The 15711-nt window shown below is 50.9% G+C and overlaps 1 protein-coding gene across 2 annotated transcripts in view; it reads left to right on the top strand.

Moving 5' to 3' along the window:
- The first annotated feature begins 11 nt into the window (after positions 1-11).
- The window catches only part of ANAPC2 (anaphase promoting complex subunit 2), a 16989-nt gene continuing 1289 nt past the window's right edge, over positions 12-15711 (top strand). The window contains exons 1-12 of one of the 2 annotated variants that reach the window (XM_006028980.3): positions 14-305; positions 790-1412; positions 4781-4913; positions 6580-6754; positions 6945-7064; positions 8794-8911; positions 8995-9176; positions 9391-9532; positions 10527-10602; positions 11607-11810; positions 13871-14000; positions 14807-15042. In XM_006028980.3, coding sequence (XP_006029042.1) covers positions 81-305; positions 790-1412; positions 4781-4913; positions 6580-6754; positions 6945-7064; positions 8794-8911; positions 8995-9176; positions 9391-9532; positions 10527-10602; positions 11607-11810; positions 13871-14000; positions 14807-15042 — 2364 coding nt within the window. In that variant the 5' untranslated portion in view covers positions 14-80. Of the gene's footprint in view, positions 306-789; positions 1413-4780; positions 4914-6579; positions 6755-6944; positions 7065-8793; positions 8912-8994; positions 9177-9390; positions 9533-10526; positions 10603-11606; positions 11811-13870; positions 14001-14806; positions 15043-15711 lie in introns of both variants that reach the window. The other variant, XM_025210443.1, reaches the window with a different exon arrangement.

Below are 15711 nucleotides of genomic sequence, written 5' to 3'. Positions count from 1 at the left end.
CGCCGGAGCGCAGCCCCGCTCCTTCCCCGCGCCTCGTCTCGGGTGTTTTGTTTTGATCCCCGCCGGGCGGCTGTGGGGCGATGCCCCGGCTCCCAGAGAGGGGCGAGCGGGCCCGCAGGCCTCGAGGGTGCGGGCGCAGTCTCTTGGGGCCTGGGGATGTCTTAGGAAAAGGCCCCTTGCGGCAAGTCACAGCTCCCAGCGTTGACGTTTGTCACGGGATTTCCGCGGGGTTGCGAGGGGGGCGCGTAGCAGGTGCGCGTGCGGTCGTCTCCGACGTGGCCGCTGTTCCGGCCTCCTGCTCGCAGGTACGTAAGGAGGGTGCCCCGCTCCTTGTGCTCTGTAATCACCCTCGAAGTGTGGCGATGCCGCGGAAGGTCTCGCCCTGACGGCCCTGGCGCGGGACGTCCTCGTGTGCTGGCTCAGGCTGGAGAGAGCCTGGCAGTGGCCCGTCACCCGCAGAGGGGATGGAGCGGGGCCCACTCGGGTCACGGCTCCCATGTCAGCTGGGGACGCAGTCGGCATTAATACCACGACAGCAGTCGCCCTTGTGATGTGAACAGCGACCCATTAGGAGTGGGGCTGAGACCTCCGCCTCTCTGCCCAGGGGGGATGCCAGATGCCAGTTAGTTGGTAGCTTTCAGTCCCTGCTATGCCCTACTGTGGACAAGAGCAAAGGGTCGGCTGGTGAGTGGCTCCATCTGTAGACGGCCCCCTGAGTCGGGTTGTCTCTCCAGCCTCAGTCACCCTTCAGGAGTCCCTGCTTTCATTTACCTTGGTGTCTCTCTCTAGGCAGCACCCAGGTCTGGACCAGTGGAACCGCTGAAGGACAGCGACTTGCAGGCCGCTTTGGAAGTGCTGCGGAGCTATGACTTGCACTGTGTCATAGAGGAATGGTTCATTCAAGTTTTACAGACAGATCTTCAGACAAATATAGCTCCTGAATTCTGGAACTGCATTGGCCAGTATGAAAACACAGCTGAGGAGCCCCAGTGCTCCTTACTCCTCCTGGATGCTTTTTGTCTGCTCAAGTGCCGCCTAGACCCTTATCTAAACAGTCTAGATCTTCTGGAAAAATGGACCAAAGCAGGCTTGCTCCTTGGAACGGGTTCCCAGATGCTACGAGAGAAAGTGTACACCATGTTTAAAGCCATCCTCTTCTTCTCCACTACAAAGACCTTCCAGGAGATGATCCAGCAGTTCTACAGCCGCACCTTCAGGATATATATGCAGCAGTGGAAGAAAGGAGAAGATGGAATGAATGAGTGTGAGAGCAGTATGAGTGAAAATGATCAAGAGAGTGATACAGAAGAGGGAGGAGGAGACAGCCAGCAGTGTGCAGGCTGCAACAGTAAAAAAGACCAGTGCTGGTGTCCCACAGCCATGGAGCAATTTCAGCAGCTCAGTGAGATCCTGTATGTATCCTGGAGGGAGGGAGGAAAGGGATTTGTTGGACAGAATCAATATACCATTCAGAAAGTAGACTGTCTACAGGCCTGTCATGGGTATGAAAGTCAGAAAGGTCCATTCTAACCTAGTCTGCTTCTTGCAAGGCATTGTCCAGAAAATCTTGCCCAGTGATTTCTGCATCCAGCCCATAACCTGTGGCTGAGCTACAGCAGATCTTTGACAAACAGGAGAGTGGTCCTGGTAACTGCTGTGAGATTATCACCTCCCTTTAGGCTTCTATTCCCTTTGGGGACAATGATTCTAGGCAAAATATTTTCTTTTCCCCAGATGCTAAAGATCTTGAACCTGCTGTTGTGGTTCAGTGGTTGAATCCTTGTCTGCCACACGAGAGACCTGGATTTGATTCTTGGATGCACCTATAACTACAGCTGTCGAGGCACCGAACGTCCAGACTGTCTGGCCTTTGGATACTGTCTCAATGAGCTACAGGGGGAATAGAAGGTCTGGGTACCCCCCACTTCTCCATACTTGTAGCCAAATGCATTGAAGGTCCTTGTGACCTCTTGCACATACACTGGGATCCAGAAGGGTCCACATTTGCCTACTAAAGATCTTGAAGAAATTGGCCAAATTTCAAAGTACTAAATACTGCACACATACCCCGCGTGTGCAGTGTGGCCTCGTTAATGCTTCTGTTGGGACCTTAATAAGAGGCACTACATAAGGCCTTAACAGGAGTTTAGAAAATCTTTGCTTGTTTTTCCATTAGAAAGCAGTTCTTATCTGCAGTGTGTTAGCTAGAGGATATTACAAGCAACTGGAGAGCTAGTGCGAATATAATCAGGGATACGGGTTTTCCGTTTCCCATGGAAAAACAGAAAAATGCAGGTTCCCCCTTTACCCAAGGAAAACATGGATTTTTCATTTTAATGGAGAAACCCACAGATTTTGCACTTTTGCAAAGAGCTCTCTGCAGGCTGGTAGAGTTCCAGCCTGCAAGGGGCTGGGGGGAGCAGCAGGAGGGTGCTCAGGCAGGGGGTGTCATGTGCATGTATACACACATGGCCACCAGGCAGCCTGGAGAGCTGCTCTGCAGGTATGCAGGTAAGTCTGGTAGCGGTGGGAGGGGTGGGATTGAAGCCCCCATAGGGAGGGGGGGAGTTGGCTGGGGCTGGGGCTGAAGCTGTTGCCCAGCCAGGAGGATGTGTGGGGTGTGTGGCCTGGGGTCAGAATGCGTAGCTTCAGGGTCCCGGCGAGGCCCGTGGGCACTTCGTTCAGGGGGTGGGGCCAGCTCCCCACCACTGTGCGCACTCCTTGCAGGACAGGGGGCACCCATGCCCCCCAGATCTGTGCTCAGGGTGGGGGGTTTGGGCAGGGGCGGGCTGCCTGCTGTGGGCTTGGGTTCCCCTGCCTTCTACCTATAACTACAGGTTCCCCACCCTGCTGCCCTCCCCTGGGACCTCCACAGCCCGGTGGGTGTGACCCAGCATGGCAGGGCAGAGCAGGGCCTCGTGGGGAAGTTCGTTGCTGCTGAGAGCTCCACGCTGCCCTGGCAAGGCATCCCTTGCCCGCATGGCAGCAAAGAGGGGTACAACCCTACACCACTGCCCTCGTTGCTGCCATGCAGGCAGGGGGTGCCTTGCCAGGGCAGCCCAGAGCTTGCAGCAGCAGTGAGCTTCCATGTGTAGCCCTGCTCTTTTTTGCCACACTGGGTCACACCTGCTGGGCTGCGGAGAGCCTGGGGGGGCAGTAGGGTGGGGAGCCCAAGCCTGCAGCAGGCAGCCCATCCCTGCCCCATGCACAGATCAGGGGGCACGAGTGAGCGCAGTGATGGGTAGCTGGCCCCACCCAAGCCCACAGCTGGCAGGGGAGGGGGTGTGCTCCGCTCCACTCCGCTGCAGCAGCTGCCACCTCCTGTGGGTGGCAGCTGGGGCTGTGGAGCTGCTGCAAGGGGCAGAGCGCTGCAGACCTGGACCCCTGGCCTTGTAACCCTGCCAGCTGGGGAGAGTGCAGGAACGAACCATCCCAATGTGCAGTGAGGGGCACCAGCAGGGCTGGGGGAGCTGTGGGGAGGAGTGAGGGGCACTAGCAAGGTCCAGCGGGCTGTGGGTGAGCATTGAGGAGCACCAGCAGGGCTGGGGGGCTGTGGCTTGGGAGTGAGGGGCCTGGACCTGTGTTCTGTGAGGTAAGGGGGCAGAGGGAGCTCTGATTTTCCGTGATAACCCAAAATCAAATACCAAAATTTATAGGTGTTTAGAACTTATTTAATTATAATGATTGAGGCACAGGTAGGCTTCCAAATTCCTTTAAATTATAAATATTATCAAGAAAGCATTGTGTTCAACTGATACCTCTCTCTCTCGCTCTCTCTCTCTCTATTAGTGCCCTTTCATTTTAATCGTGGAGTTTTAATAAGAAATTTTGCGGGTTTTTTATCAGACAATTTGCAGTTTTTTTTATTGGGGAAAACCAGGATCCCTGGATATAAAACAGCAAGCAAAAGTGGATCCTGAACTCTGGAAAGGTTCAGGGATTCCTATTCTGTTTAAAACCTCTGGCTTTTTATTTTTTCTATCAACTTTATACAAGCTCCAGATAGTCCCTTTGCTGAAAATCTAGCCCTCCTCTCTTTACTTGAGGGGTGAGAGCTATCTCTCTAGTTCTCCAATCCATCAGCATGGACTGGAAGCAATGGCTTATGATTTTGTATGTCCTGAAGATTACTCCTAAAGAATAAACCTGTTTATGCTCTTGCTTTGCAGGTGATGTTTGACTCCTAGGTTTTTTTTCCTTCTTGCATAGCTGCAATCTGGGGCCCAATAGTAGTATGTGCTTTGAACACGTAACACAAATAGCCGAAATTCAAATGTACCTGAAATAGTTAAACATTTAGCTCTTTACAATATCAAATGTTAGAAATAAATGAAATGTTTAAAGCTATGACTCCTTACTTCCTCTGCACTGCTTGAAAAATCTTTGAAAAAGCAGTGTGTTTGTAAGTTTTTGGAAAGGAGTTTCTTTCCTGCCTAGATCTTGCAAAATGCTTATGCTCTTTAATTAGTCCTAGCTGATTAATGATTGATGACATAAATTTGGGTCCAGTTGCCCCATTTTTATTTTTGCTTCCTATTGGATGACAATCCTCCCCAAATAGCCATCCTGCTGACTGAGAAAAACCAATTCTCTTCACAGACTAGAAGCCAGGTGATCCAGCTAGAAATGTACACCATGATGGTTGCCCTGAAGTAGACACACAGTTTTACCCTCTTCTAGGTGGGGATCATCTTCCCTTCTTCCCAGGCTCCATTATTAGGCATTTGCTTTGTGCTTTTCTCTGTGTGCTGTAAATGAAACCCCTTCTCTATATCTGCAGCCACAGGCTGAACCTGTTGGAGAGGGTGAGTTCTGATGCTGTGACAACTATCCTGCACAAGATGATTGAGGAGAGGATGGAGCGGAGATGCAGGGGTGAATACGAGCGCTCTTTTCTGAATGAGTTCCAGGAGGTAAGCCCCACACTGACTAGGGGCTGTCACTAAGGCAACATGTGCCCACTTCAGTTGCAAGTTAAAGAGGCTTATTTTCATATCAGCTTATTTGGAAAAGGCCTTGTCTGATCGTCCAGGATCCGCAGTGGCTGGTAGAAGAGATAGCGAAAGCTCTGCATTTCTGTTTAAAGCCAGAAAGCACCATTAGATTATCTAACCCAGGGGTAGGCAGCCCCCAGCACACGTGCCAGTGTGGCTTGTGAAGGAATTTTGCTTGGCATGCACATCTTGGGGTGGATGATAGGGAAGTAGCCAGGGCTGTACTACCACAACAAAGATTGAGCCCCTTGCAGTTCCCTGACGTCCACTCCTGGCACACCAACATCTTATAAGTTGAGGTTGAAACTATTTTTGGCACTCTGCCAAAAACCATTGCTGATCCCTGATCTAACCTGATTCCCTGTGTATTACAGGAAGTAATAATATTTCACTCGGTTTCCCCCATATTAATTAAGAATTCATTCAGGGACAGCCCAGGTTATACAGGGTGATCCCAGCTGCCCCTTCTTTTGTCACTGAATCTAAGGAAAGAATCCAGGAACATGTTGGGATAAAGCATCTTCCCAGGAGCTGGCAATCTTGGATTTGAAGGCAACTAAGGAAGGAGAATCTACCATGTCTTTTGGTGGTTTATTCCAATGGTTGCTCACCCTCATTGCTTAGGTTCCACTCTCAGTCATCATGTCCTGTTATGTTTTTCTCTATGAGAGTAAGGAGCCCTTTAGTATCCATTATCCAACGCCTCAAGAAATGTACTGAAGCAGCCCTGTGGAGTCACTTGGCAATCTGCTCGCTTTGTCAATATAAAGACTGAGTTTTTAAGGCTCTCTTTACAGACATTTTCTCCAGCTCTCAAATAATTTTCATCGGTTTTTTGCACCTTTTCCAGTTTTTCAGCATCTTTTTACAAATGCTGGCCCTATCCCAGTCTGGATGCTGCTTCAGTCCAGTGTCTGTCTCACCGGTGCCATACACAGAAGCGAAATCACCTCGTGGCTTCCCTGGCTGCAAGGATCATGCTAGCCATTTTTGCCAGCAGCTTATGGGGAACTCATGTGGAGTTGTTTATCTATTGTCAGCTCTAAATCCTTTTCTGAGTCACTGCTTTCCAGAACACAGACTCCCTGTTCTGTTGGCAGGACCTGCATTCCTTATTCCTAGATGAATGATCTTGAATTTTCTTGTATTAAAAAGCATGTTGTTTGAATGGGCCTGGCTCTGCATGACTGCTGTGGCCTTCTCATTACCACCCCTCCAATCTTTGCATAATCTGCAAATATTATCAGCATTGATTTGTTATTATAATTTGCTTACAAATAATTGATGAAAATGTTTTATAGCACCAGGTTGAGGTACCAGCCTTTTTGAACCTCACTAGAAGGACCTTTTTTCAATGGTGATTCCCAAATGACAATAACTCAGTGCTATCTGTCGGTGACTCGGTTCTTACAACATGTAACATGCACTTTATTTAAAGGTATCTGCCTAGGTGCAGTATCAACCAAGCCTGTAATCTTACCAAAAAAAATGAAATATAATGTGTTGGATGGGAGATGTTTTCCCTAAAACCACGATGATTGGCGTTAATTACATTCTTATCCTCTTTATTTTCTGTCTCTTGTAGTGGATTGAGAAGGTGATTGGCTGGCTCAGCAGAGTGTTCCTCCAGGACAACCCCGTGGCCCACCCTGACCTGGAGGCCAGCAGTACCCTGAAGCGCTGGCGGTGCCATGTCCAGAGGTTCTTCTACCGTATCTATGCCAGCATGCGTATTGAAGAGCTCTTCAGCATTATCCGAGGTAATGGTGATCTCTGCCCATATCATGCTAGCTTGCTCTCCCCTTGTTTACCAGCCCATGCCTTCCCCTTGGTTGTGCAGGCCCCACTTACCCCTCCCTGGAATGCACAAGGTGCTGTCCATGATGCCATGTCTTCCACTCCTCTTCTTTATGCAGTCTGGCACCTTTCTGATTGCTTATTTGCCTGTAGATTTTCCAGAGTCAAAGCCAGCTGTGGAGGATCTCAAGTTCTGCTTGGAAAGGACCAATCAGAGGCAGCAGCTGCTCAGTTCCCTGAAAAGTGCTCTGGAAATGCGACTTCTTCACCCAGGTAGGTATTTCCACCTCATATGAGTCTCTGTGAAGGGACTGTGACGGGGCTTTGTACAAGTGAGTAGGGATCTTCTGCAGAGCAGCTCTGGCACTGTGCAGAGGAGCATGACAATGTGAGAGTGGGGCAGCATGCTGTCAGATCCCTGCTATGCTATGTTCTTCCTGGTGCTCAGTGCTGTGTTGTGGGTGTTTCTTGTCCCAACATTGAGCCCAAGCATCTCTGCTTAGACTTCAGGAAGGCCTTCGATATGGTATCCCACCCCATACTGGTGAACAAGTTAAGAGGCTGTGACTTGGATGACTACACAGTCCGGTGGGTGGCGAATTGGCTGGAGGGTCACACCCAGAGAGTCGTGGTGGATGGGTCAGTTTCGACCTGGAAGGGTGTGGGCAGTGGGGTCCCGCAGGGCTTGGTCTTTGGACCGATACTCTAATGTCTTCATCAGTGACTTGGACGAGGGAGTGAAATGTACTCTGTCCAAGTTTGCAGATGACACAAAGCTATGGGGAGAAGTGGACACGCCGGAGGGCAGGGAACAGCTGCAAGCAGACCTGGACAGGTTGGACAAGTGGGCAGAAAACAACAGAATGCAGTTCAACAAGGAGAAATGCAAAGTGTTGCACCTAGGGAGGAAAAATGTCCAGCACACCTACAGCCTAGGGAGTGACCTGCTGGGTGGCACGGAAGTGGAAAGGGATCTTGGAGTCCTAGTGGACTCCAAGATGAACATGAGTCGGCAGTGGGACGAAGCCATCAGAAAAGCTAATGGCCCTTTATCGTGCATCAGCAGATGCATGACGAATAGATCCAAGGAGGTGATACTTCCCCTCTATCGGGCGCTGGTCAGACCGCAGTTGGAGTACTGCGGGCAATTCTGGGCGCCGCACTTCAAGAGGGATGCGGATAACCTGGAGAGAGTCCAGAGAAGGGCCACTCGTATGGTTAAGGGCCTGCAGACCAAGCCCTATGAAGAGAGACTAGAGAAACTGGACCTTTTCAGCCTCCGCAAGAGAAGGTTGAGAGGTGACCTTGTGGCTGCCTATAAGTTCATCACGGGGGCACAGAAGGGGATTGGTGAGTTTTTATTCTCCAAGGCGCCCCTGGGGGTTACAAGAAATAATGGTCACAAGCTAGCAGAGAGCAGATTTAGATTGGACATTAGGAAGAACTTCTTCACAGTTCGAGTGGCCAAGGTCTGGAACGGGCTCCCAAGGGAGGGGGTGCTCTCCCCTACCCTGGGGGGCTTCAAGAGGAGGTTAGATAAGCATCTAGCTGGGGTCATCTAGACCCAGCACGCTTTCCTGCCTATGCAGGGGGTCGGACTTGATCTATTGAGGTCCCTTCCGACCCTAACATCTATGAATCTATGCTTCTTACATATACTCTGCACTATGGTAAGGAATTGGAGCTAGAAGGGTGGCCCAGCTCCAGCCCAACTGTGCTTGTCTGAGTGAGGACCTCTCCAAAATGATGCGTGGCTTGAGCCCACAGGTCTCTCTTGCTTCAGGTAATGGAGAGAGATCCCCAAGCAGCCTCACCAATGTATTTTTCACGTGTGAAATGTGCCTGCGTATGGATGGGCAAGGTATATTCAGGTCCAGTCTGGCTGATACACTCCACTCCCGCAGTGTGGATAAGCCCTGGGAGACTCCTTTTGGGCCCTTTTTACATCCAAGTATTTGTCCTCTTCTCTGAGATTCTACCTGCCCTTCCCTTTTTGCTCCAGGGGTCAACACCTCGGACATCATTACTCTCTACATCTCGGCCATCAAGGCATTGAGGGAGCTGGACCCTTCCATGGTTATTCTGGAGGTGGCCTGTGAGCCTATCAGGAAGTACCTGAGGTAAGGAGCTCTGAGGTGGCTCTGCCATGTTTACTTCCTCTCCCATCCATCCTGCTCACGATTTATTTTCTGCTTTCGGACAGGACCAGGGAGGACACAGTACGGCAGATTGTGGCAGGTCTCACAGGTGATGCTGAAGGATCTGGTGACTTAGCAAACGAGCTCTCCAAAGCTGACCCAGTGACACTGGAAAATGGCCAGGAGAGTGATGATGACATCTCAGAGCCAGAAGATTGGGTGCCTGATCCAGTTGATGCAGACCCAGGTTAGACATGAGGATCAGGAAGCCCTAGCTGCAAGCATCCTTCCACAAATGTCCCACTACCTGTTATTTCCCCTTTGGGATGCTCTGTGAGTGCTGGTAGTCCCCAGCCCTAAATGAGCCAGAGCTTGAGATGAGACAGTTGGGCATCTCCCAGTTGCCAGGGATGAGACCATTGGGCATCTCCCTCACAGTGTGCTCTGACATGTCTTGTTAGGGAAGTCAAGCTCCAAACGCCGCTCCTCAGACATTATCAGCCTGCTGGTGAGCATCTATGGCAGCAAAGACCTGTTCATCAATGAATATCGCACATTGCTTGCTGACCGGCTGCTGCACCAATTCAACTACAGCGCGGAAAGGTGAGGCCAGCCCAAGCCCTTAGGCTGTGTAGAGGAAGTCCCTTGGCAAGGCTTTGCCTTGGGCCCAGACAGTCCTAGAAAGGGTTTGCCTTGTTCGGTGTCCTCTGCATCTCTGTGCTCACAGCCTGAGATCCACATGCCAACCCCTTTGGCCCATTGCTATGGACTTGGGCACTCTCTGGGGAGAATGAAGTCAAATAGCTCCTGGCTTCATGTGGCATGGGCCAGGAAGGTAGCAGGGGCCATCAAAGGCAGGGGACCTGGTTCTTTGGGCTTGGGTAATTCAAAGGGATTTGGGGTAATTTGAGCCACAGAGCTGAATTAGGAATCTTACAGACCTGGCTTGTGCTGTGGGGCTCTGAGGCAGTCGGCAGACAGCAGCGTGTCACTAAGTGTAGAAACAGTGGAAGAACGTAGGCCTCTACTAGCCAAGTAGCTTTGCAGTTCCCCAGGTACCCCCTGGGCTCAGTCATGCCTGTTCTGGTGGTACTGACAACCTCCAGGTTGCTTCGTGTGGGAAAACAGCCTGTGACAGGAACTAGGGTGCAGGATTGGGGAGTCATGAGACCCATCTCTGTTTCTAACTTACTTGCTGACCACAAGCCAGATGATGGTTTTCCATATCTGACATGGGGCTAATTAAACCTGCCCCTTTCTGGGTAGTTTGGCATGAGTGGTTGGCAAGGACACTGGGGGCTACTCTTGGCTTAGCAGGGGGAGTGGATGGAGAAGTTGGGCAAACTGCTATCCCACCTGGAAGTGGTGCAAATGGCTGACACGGCTCCAGCACTGCCTGGCCAGGAGAGTGCAGGAGATGCATCTGGATCCCTTCTCCCTGGGATCCTGTAGTTTCCCTTGGGGAGTGGAGACTGCAGGGCAGCATGCTCAAGTAAGTGCGCCTCCAGGGCTGCTGCCATCCCTACTTTGCTCTGCTAGGATGGAAGGGCTGCCCCTTGCCAGGATTTGTATCCTATCCTCTGTCTCTTGGCATTAGGGAAATTCGCAATGTGGAGCTGCTGAAGCTGCGATTTGGAGAAGCCCAGATGCACTATTGTGAGGTCATGTTAAAGGTAGGCTCTTGGTTTTCCAGCCCCAGTGGTTTGGGCGTGCCAGAGAGATTGGAGCTTTGGTGGGAGGGGACAGAAGAGCCTGCAGGGCTGTGGGAAAGGGGCCTTTTGAGGGTAGTCAAAAGCTAGCATAACCATGCTCAAAATCCTTCCCTGTTCTGAATCCTGTGGGTTGGCCAGTTGATCTGAGGTAGGGCTGCCTTGGCTCTGGAGCTGTTGTCCTCACAGCTGTCTGGCCAGCTCTGCCTGCCACTGGGCTGAGCTCCTTCTGGAGCAGGAACTGCATCCCCAGAAGTCTCTATGAAGACCATGAGCAACAGTGCTTTGGGCTCTGCCTCAGGGTATCTAGGGCAGGTGATAGACACTACCAGGTTGGATCCAGGGCCCTCTGGGAGTGGATTGCCTTGCCTGTTTCCAGTCTTCCTGATCAGCTGTTTCCCGAGCACTTCTGGTCCCCTAATTGCTCGACATTTCAGCCAGAGCCACCCCCTTCTCCCTGCTCAGCAGTCTGATGGTCTGATGCATGGGTGTACAGGTTGGGCCTGTAGGCCTTTCCTGTCCTGCCTTCTACCTAGGGCAGGAGAAGCCATGTAGGGGCCTTTCCTCAGGCTGATCAGTGTCACACCTGGGTCCCAGCACAAGAGATTCTCCTGATTTCTGACCCCCTCTGCTAGATGGAACCTAGTCTCCCTTTGCATGTCTCTAGGCACAGAGCCATCTCAGCTTCTCTTTTGTTGCTGGTGTTCTCAGATCCTTTCTCAACATCACTCTGGCTCTCCTTTTGGGTGTTTGGTGATGACTAGAGGTTGTAGCCTCTCTAATTTCCTCATCTTCCCCTGCAAACTGTTGTCATGACCCCTTCTGCAGCTTGAGCCTGTTCTCCTTTGGGATGTGCCCTGGGAGCTCTCCAGCCCTGAAGGGGGTTGGTATTGGTCCTGCTCCAGGGGCTTGCCTGGGAGAAGAGCAGGCACTTCACACTGGATGCCATATCCTGCCTCTCTTGCTAGGATATGGCTGACTCACGACGCATTAATACCAACATCCGTGATGAGGAGGAGAAGCTCCCAGAGGAGGAGAAACCCCCGTTCAGTCTTGTTGCTGTTATCCTGTCCAGCGAGTTTTGGCCCCCACTGAAAGAGGAGAAGCTGGAGCTCCCAGACCAGGTTAAGGAAGCTATGGATGCCTACTCCAAGAAGTATGAGAAACTGAAGGTGAGGTATCTCTGGCGTCCATCTCGTAAGGGTGGGGGTAGGGGCCTCCTTGGAATTGGCATGGAATCAACTGTAGCCAGCAGAGGAAGTGAAAAGCAGTGAAACATGGGGGCTCCCCCTGCCCCACTCCCTCCCCACAACTCCTGCCTTGGGAGAGCCCCATTTGCTGTACTCTAGCAAGGGCTTGTAGAGTCAGGGAGCAGGAGGGAGAATTGGTGCCCGGACAGCAGGAGAGAGACTTCCTGTTGCTGCCAGACCCATGATCTCAGCCCTCCCAAGGTACTCTAGCTTCCTGTCTGGTTGCAGTCATACCCCTTCATCCCTTCCAATTTACATCCTCTCATTGACTCTTAGACTTTGCTCCTCATTTTTGCCTGGTTGTGCTCCTTTGCAGCATGCTTCAGTGGCAGAGGACACCTCTGTCCCTGCCTTTTGGCTAAACCATGCCTGGAGGTTGAAGCTCCAGAAGGCTTTTTCCCTCACCAGTGAGAGGTTCATGTCAGAGTGGGGCAGGCAGCATGGATTTCCTGGCCTGGTCTACTCTGTGTGGGAGAGGGGTAGATGTTAGTAAGATAGTGAGCTAATTTGCAGGACACCTGGCTGAGGCCTGTTTAGCCAGAGGGGTGATTTGATACATGTTTGGTTAACCTGAGGCAGTTCTGGATGCTTCCATATTGGTTTCACCCTGGCTTGCAGCCAGGTAGCTTATGTCAATAAATGTGCAGGTGCAAGCCAGGCCAGTAGAACCAGTTTGAAAGTCCTCACACTCAGACGCTTCAGCAGACCAACCAAAGTAATCAAGGGCAAACTAGTACAAGGTCTCTGCTGGCAAGCACAGGTGGTTCCCAAATGTTAACCTTAACCTAGGATCCTCAGCAAATTATAAACCTGGCATCTCTTAAAATCAGTGCCCTCTGCCTTGCTGTCTGAGTCTCCTCATCTGTCTGGGACCGGGGATTACCATGTCCTTTCCTAATCCTGAGGGTTTCCAGGACTCTGTCAGGCCAAGCAGCCCATGTCTGTGTCCCACCTTTTCCCCTGGAAGACATCTATTCATAGATATGGGCACAAAGTGTGGGACACCAGTTAATCTTTTCACCTCCATGACATTGGGTAGGGAGGGAATACCAGAAGCTTCCATTTAATCATTTAAGCTGCTGACCCAGTGAGCAGAGGGCTCTTATCTTTTGTGGGTGACACCTGATCCTACCTCTGCATTTAGAGGCTGCTTCTCTCCTGAGGTAACCCTGCTCCAGACTGAATATTGCTCCTAGGGAAAAAGGAGTCTTTTCACTTTTCCCCATCACCCTCTACCCCCATTTGCCTACAAAGCTTCCTTCCTAGATTGGCCTTACTGCATAGGAGGAGGGTGGTTCTGGGCAACCTGTTATGATGGTGGGACAGTAGCCCTGCAGCTGGGGTTAGGCTGTGTCAGATGGGGACATAAGTGCCAACTCCATGGTTGCTTTGGGGCTCAGCACCCATGGAGCCACACTTGCAGATGTTTAAAAAAAAACACCAAAAAATACTTTACCAGAAGAAGCAGCATATGACTTCAGCCCAGCTCTACAGCATCTGTAAAGACTGGGCACTTCAGTGGGGCTTTTTGGTGCTGTTGGCTAAAACTGATTCAATCAGCTATTAGATAAAAGTGCCAAAAAAGCCCCACTAAAGTGCCTGATCTTTACAGATGCTGCAGAGCCAGAAGTAGCACGCTGGCTCTTCCAGGCATGCATGGAGCTCAGCATGGGAACAGCTGACTTAAAAGTAATGTGCCATTTTTTTGTTTTGTTTTGTTTTGTTTTTTACATCTGCAAGCACCTACTAGCAAAAAAAAAAAAAAAGAAAAAAAGTTAGCACCTATGGGTGGGGCAGTGCCTGGGACCTGGGTGATGGCTTGTGTCTGGGGAAAATGGTGTGTATTGTGGGGGTTGAGTACAGTGCTGGCCATCAAGAGTGACTGTTCCAGCTGTGAGTGGGGGTGGCATTTGGGGTGGGGTCTGTCAGGTGAAGGCCCTGCCCTGTATATGGGGTGTAAGCACCTGCCTCTCTCTTTTCAGGCCATGAGGACTCTGAACTGGAAATATCACCTGGGCCTGGTGAACTTGGATGTGGAGCTGGCAGACCGCACACTCTCCCTCTCTGTCACTCCTGTGCATGCTGCCATCATCCTGCACTTCCAGACCAAGAGTGAGTGGGACCATGCAGCCCAGCTGGATGTTGCTCTTGCCTGCTGGCTTTTCGTTGTTCTTGGCATGACTAGCTGTCTCCTTCCATTTCTGGTATACAGCCATTCAATAGCCCTGGGAAGCCCCTCTCTCATTCAGTCCCAACCTTTTTCCCCCTTCCCTGCTTGTTCCCACCACTAGCTCCCATTCAGGTCTATCTTGAGATCAAAATGATCTTACAGGAGTTCCTCAGAGTAGCCCATTCTATGTCTTGTTTCTGAAGCGGCAGATGCTTGGACGCTTGGCACTTACTGGCACATGATACAGGAGGTAATTCATTGCAACTGCTGAGTTGGCAGGGGCAAAAGAAAAATCCTTTTCTTGCCTCACCCAATAGCTCAAGGAACTCATCAGTAAATAATGACCTAGAAGCCAGTGGCTAAGCAGGCTCAGGAAGGGTCTGGCTGATTATATAAGAGGAACATTCAGGGTTCATTAGATGGGCTAGAAGAGAAGGGCGCTAGAACCTTTGTACCCAAGTCCCAAAGCTACCCCTCACTTGCAGGTTCACTCCCAGCATGGGGGAGTCTTGTCTTTCCTCCAACAGAAGCTGATCTTAGAGGTAGGACACTGGATAAGGTGAAGCATAGGTATGAACCCGATTATCCCTGAGCTATTAGTGTGGAGGTTCAGTAAGAAGAGCCAGCACACAGGCTGTATCATTACTGGCTGGACTGGTCTGGACATGGGTTGTGCTGAGGGTCCAGCCGCTACACCAAGACCTGACTGTGCCTCCCCGGGTGGGTTTTTTTATGTGGGATCTTACAGGTACATGGACACTGACAGAGCTGAGTGAAGTGCTCAAAGTGCCTGTGATGTCGCTCAGGCGTAAGATGACACTGTGGCTGCAGCAGGGTGTTCTCCGTGAGGAACCACAGGGTACATTCACAGTGATCGAGGAGGAGCAGAAGGATCAGGCAGAGAAGGTTGTTCTGATAGACAGTGACGAAGAGGGTGACTCTGCCATGGCTTCTCAGGCTGACCAGAAAGAGGAAGAGCTGCAGGTACTTACCATGTGCTTTGGGTGCCTATGGAACAGCAAGGAGAGTTGGGCAAAAAAACAGCAGTTCTGGCTTGGCAGGTAGACAAGGAAGCAACCTTTAGTTTTAGGGTTGGTTTATGTTTTTTGTTTTTTTTGAACCTGCTCTGAATTGTAGAAGGGACATTGAAAAAAGTCATTTGGAGTTGGACAAAATAAATAGCTTGATTTGGGGGTATTTTCAGTAGACACGGAGGGCTTTGCCAGGGGCCTGAGGTGCCATTCATGAGGCAAGCAGTTGCGACACTCCCCCTCTTCACCCAGGAGCCCAGCAGGACAGACCCTTGTCTAGGATATGGAAGAGCTGAGTTCCCATCTTGGCTGTGGCTGATTCCAAGGAGGGCCTTGAGCTGAAATCTCCCCTGTCCTGGAAGAATACCTGAATCCAGGCAGTAAAACCCTCTGAAAGGGTAATATCTCCATCTCCCTGGGTGATGTTTCTACCATTGGACTGGAACCACTGCCTTCTTCCTCTCAGAAGAGTGCCCCACCTGTAGCCTTGCAGAGTTGTCCTTGCGAGCTGTGCTCATCCCCACAAACAGTTTGAGCATTTTTTAGTTGTTCTTTTTGTTTGGCTAAAGGTGGTTTCTGAATTTGAACTGAATTTACAAACTCATCAGGGGGACCAGCAGGA

This window comes from Alligator sinensis, unplaced genomic scaffold, assembly GCF_000455745.1.
Source record: "Alligator sinensis unplaced genomic scaffold, ASM45574v1 scaffold610_1, whole genome shotgun sequence".
Classification (NCBI taxonomy): domain Eukaryota; kingdom Metazoa; phylum Chordata; order Crocodylia; family Alligatoridae; genus Alligator; species Alligator sinensis.
This window is presented reverse-complemented; position numbering and strand designations above follow the sequence as displayed.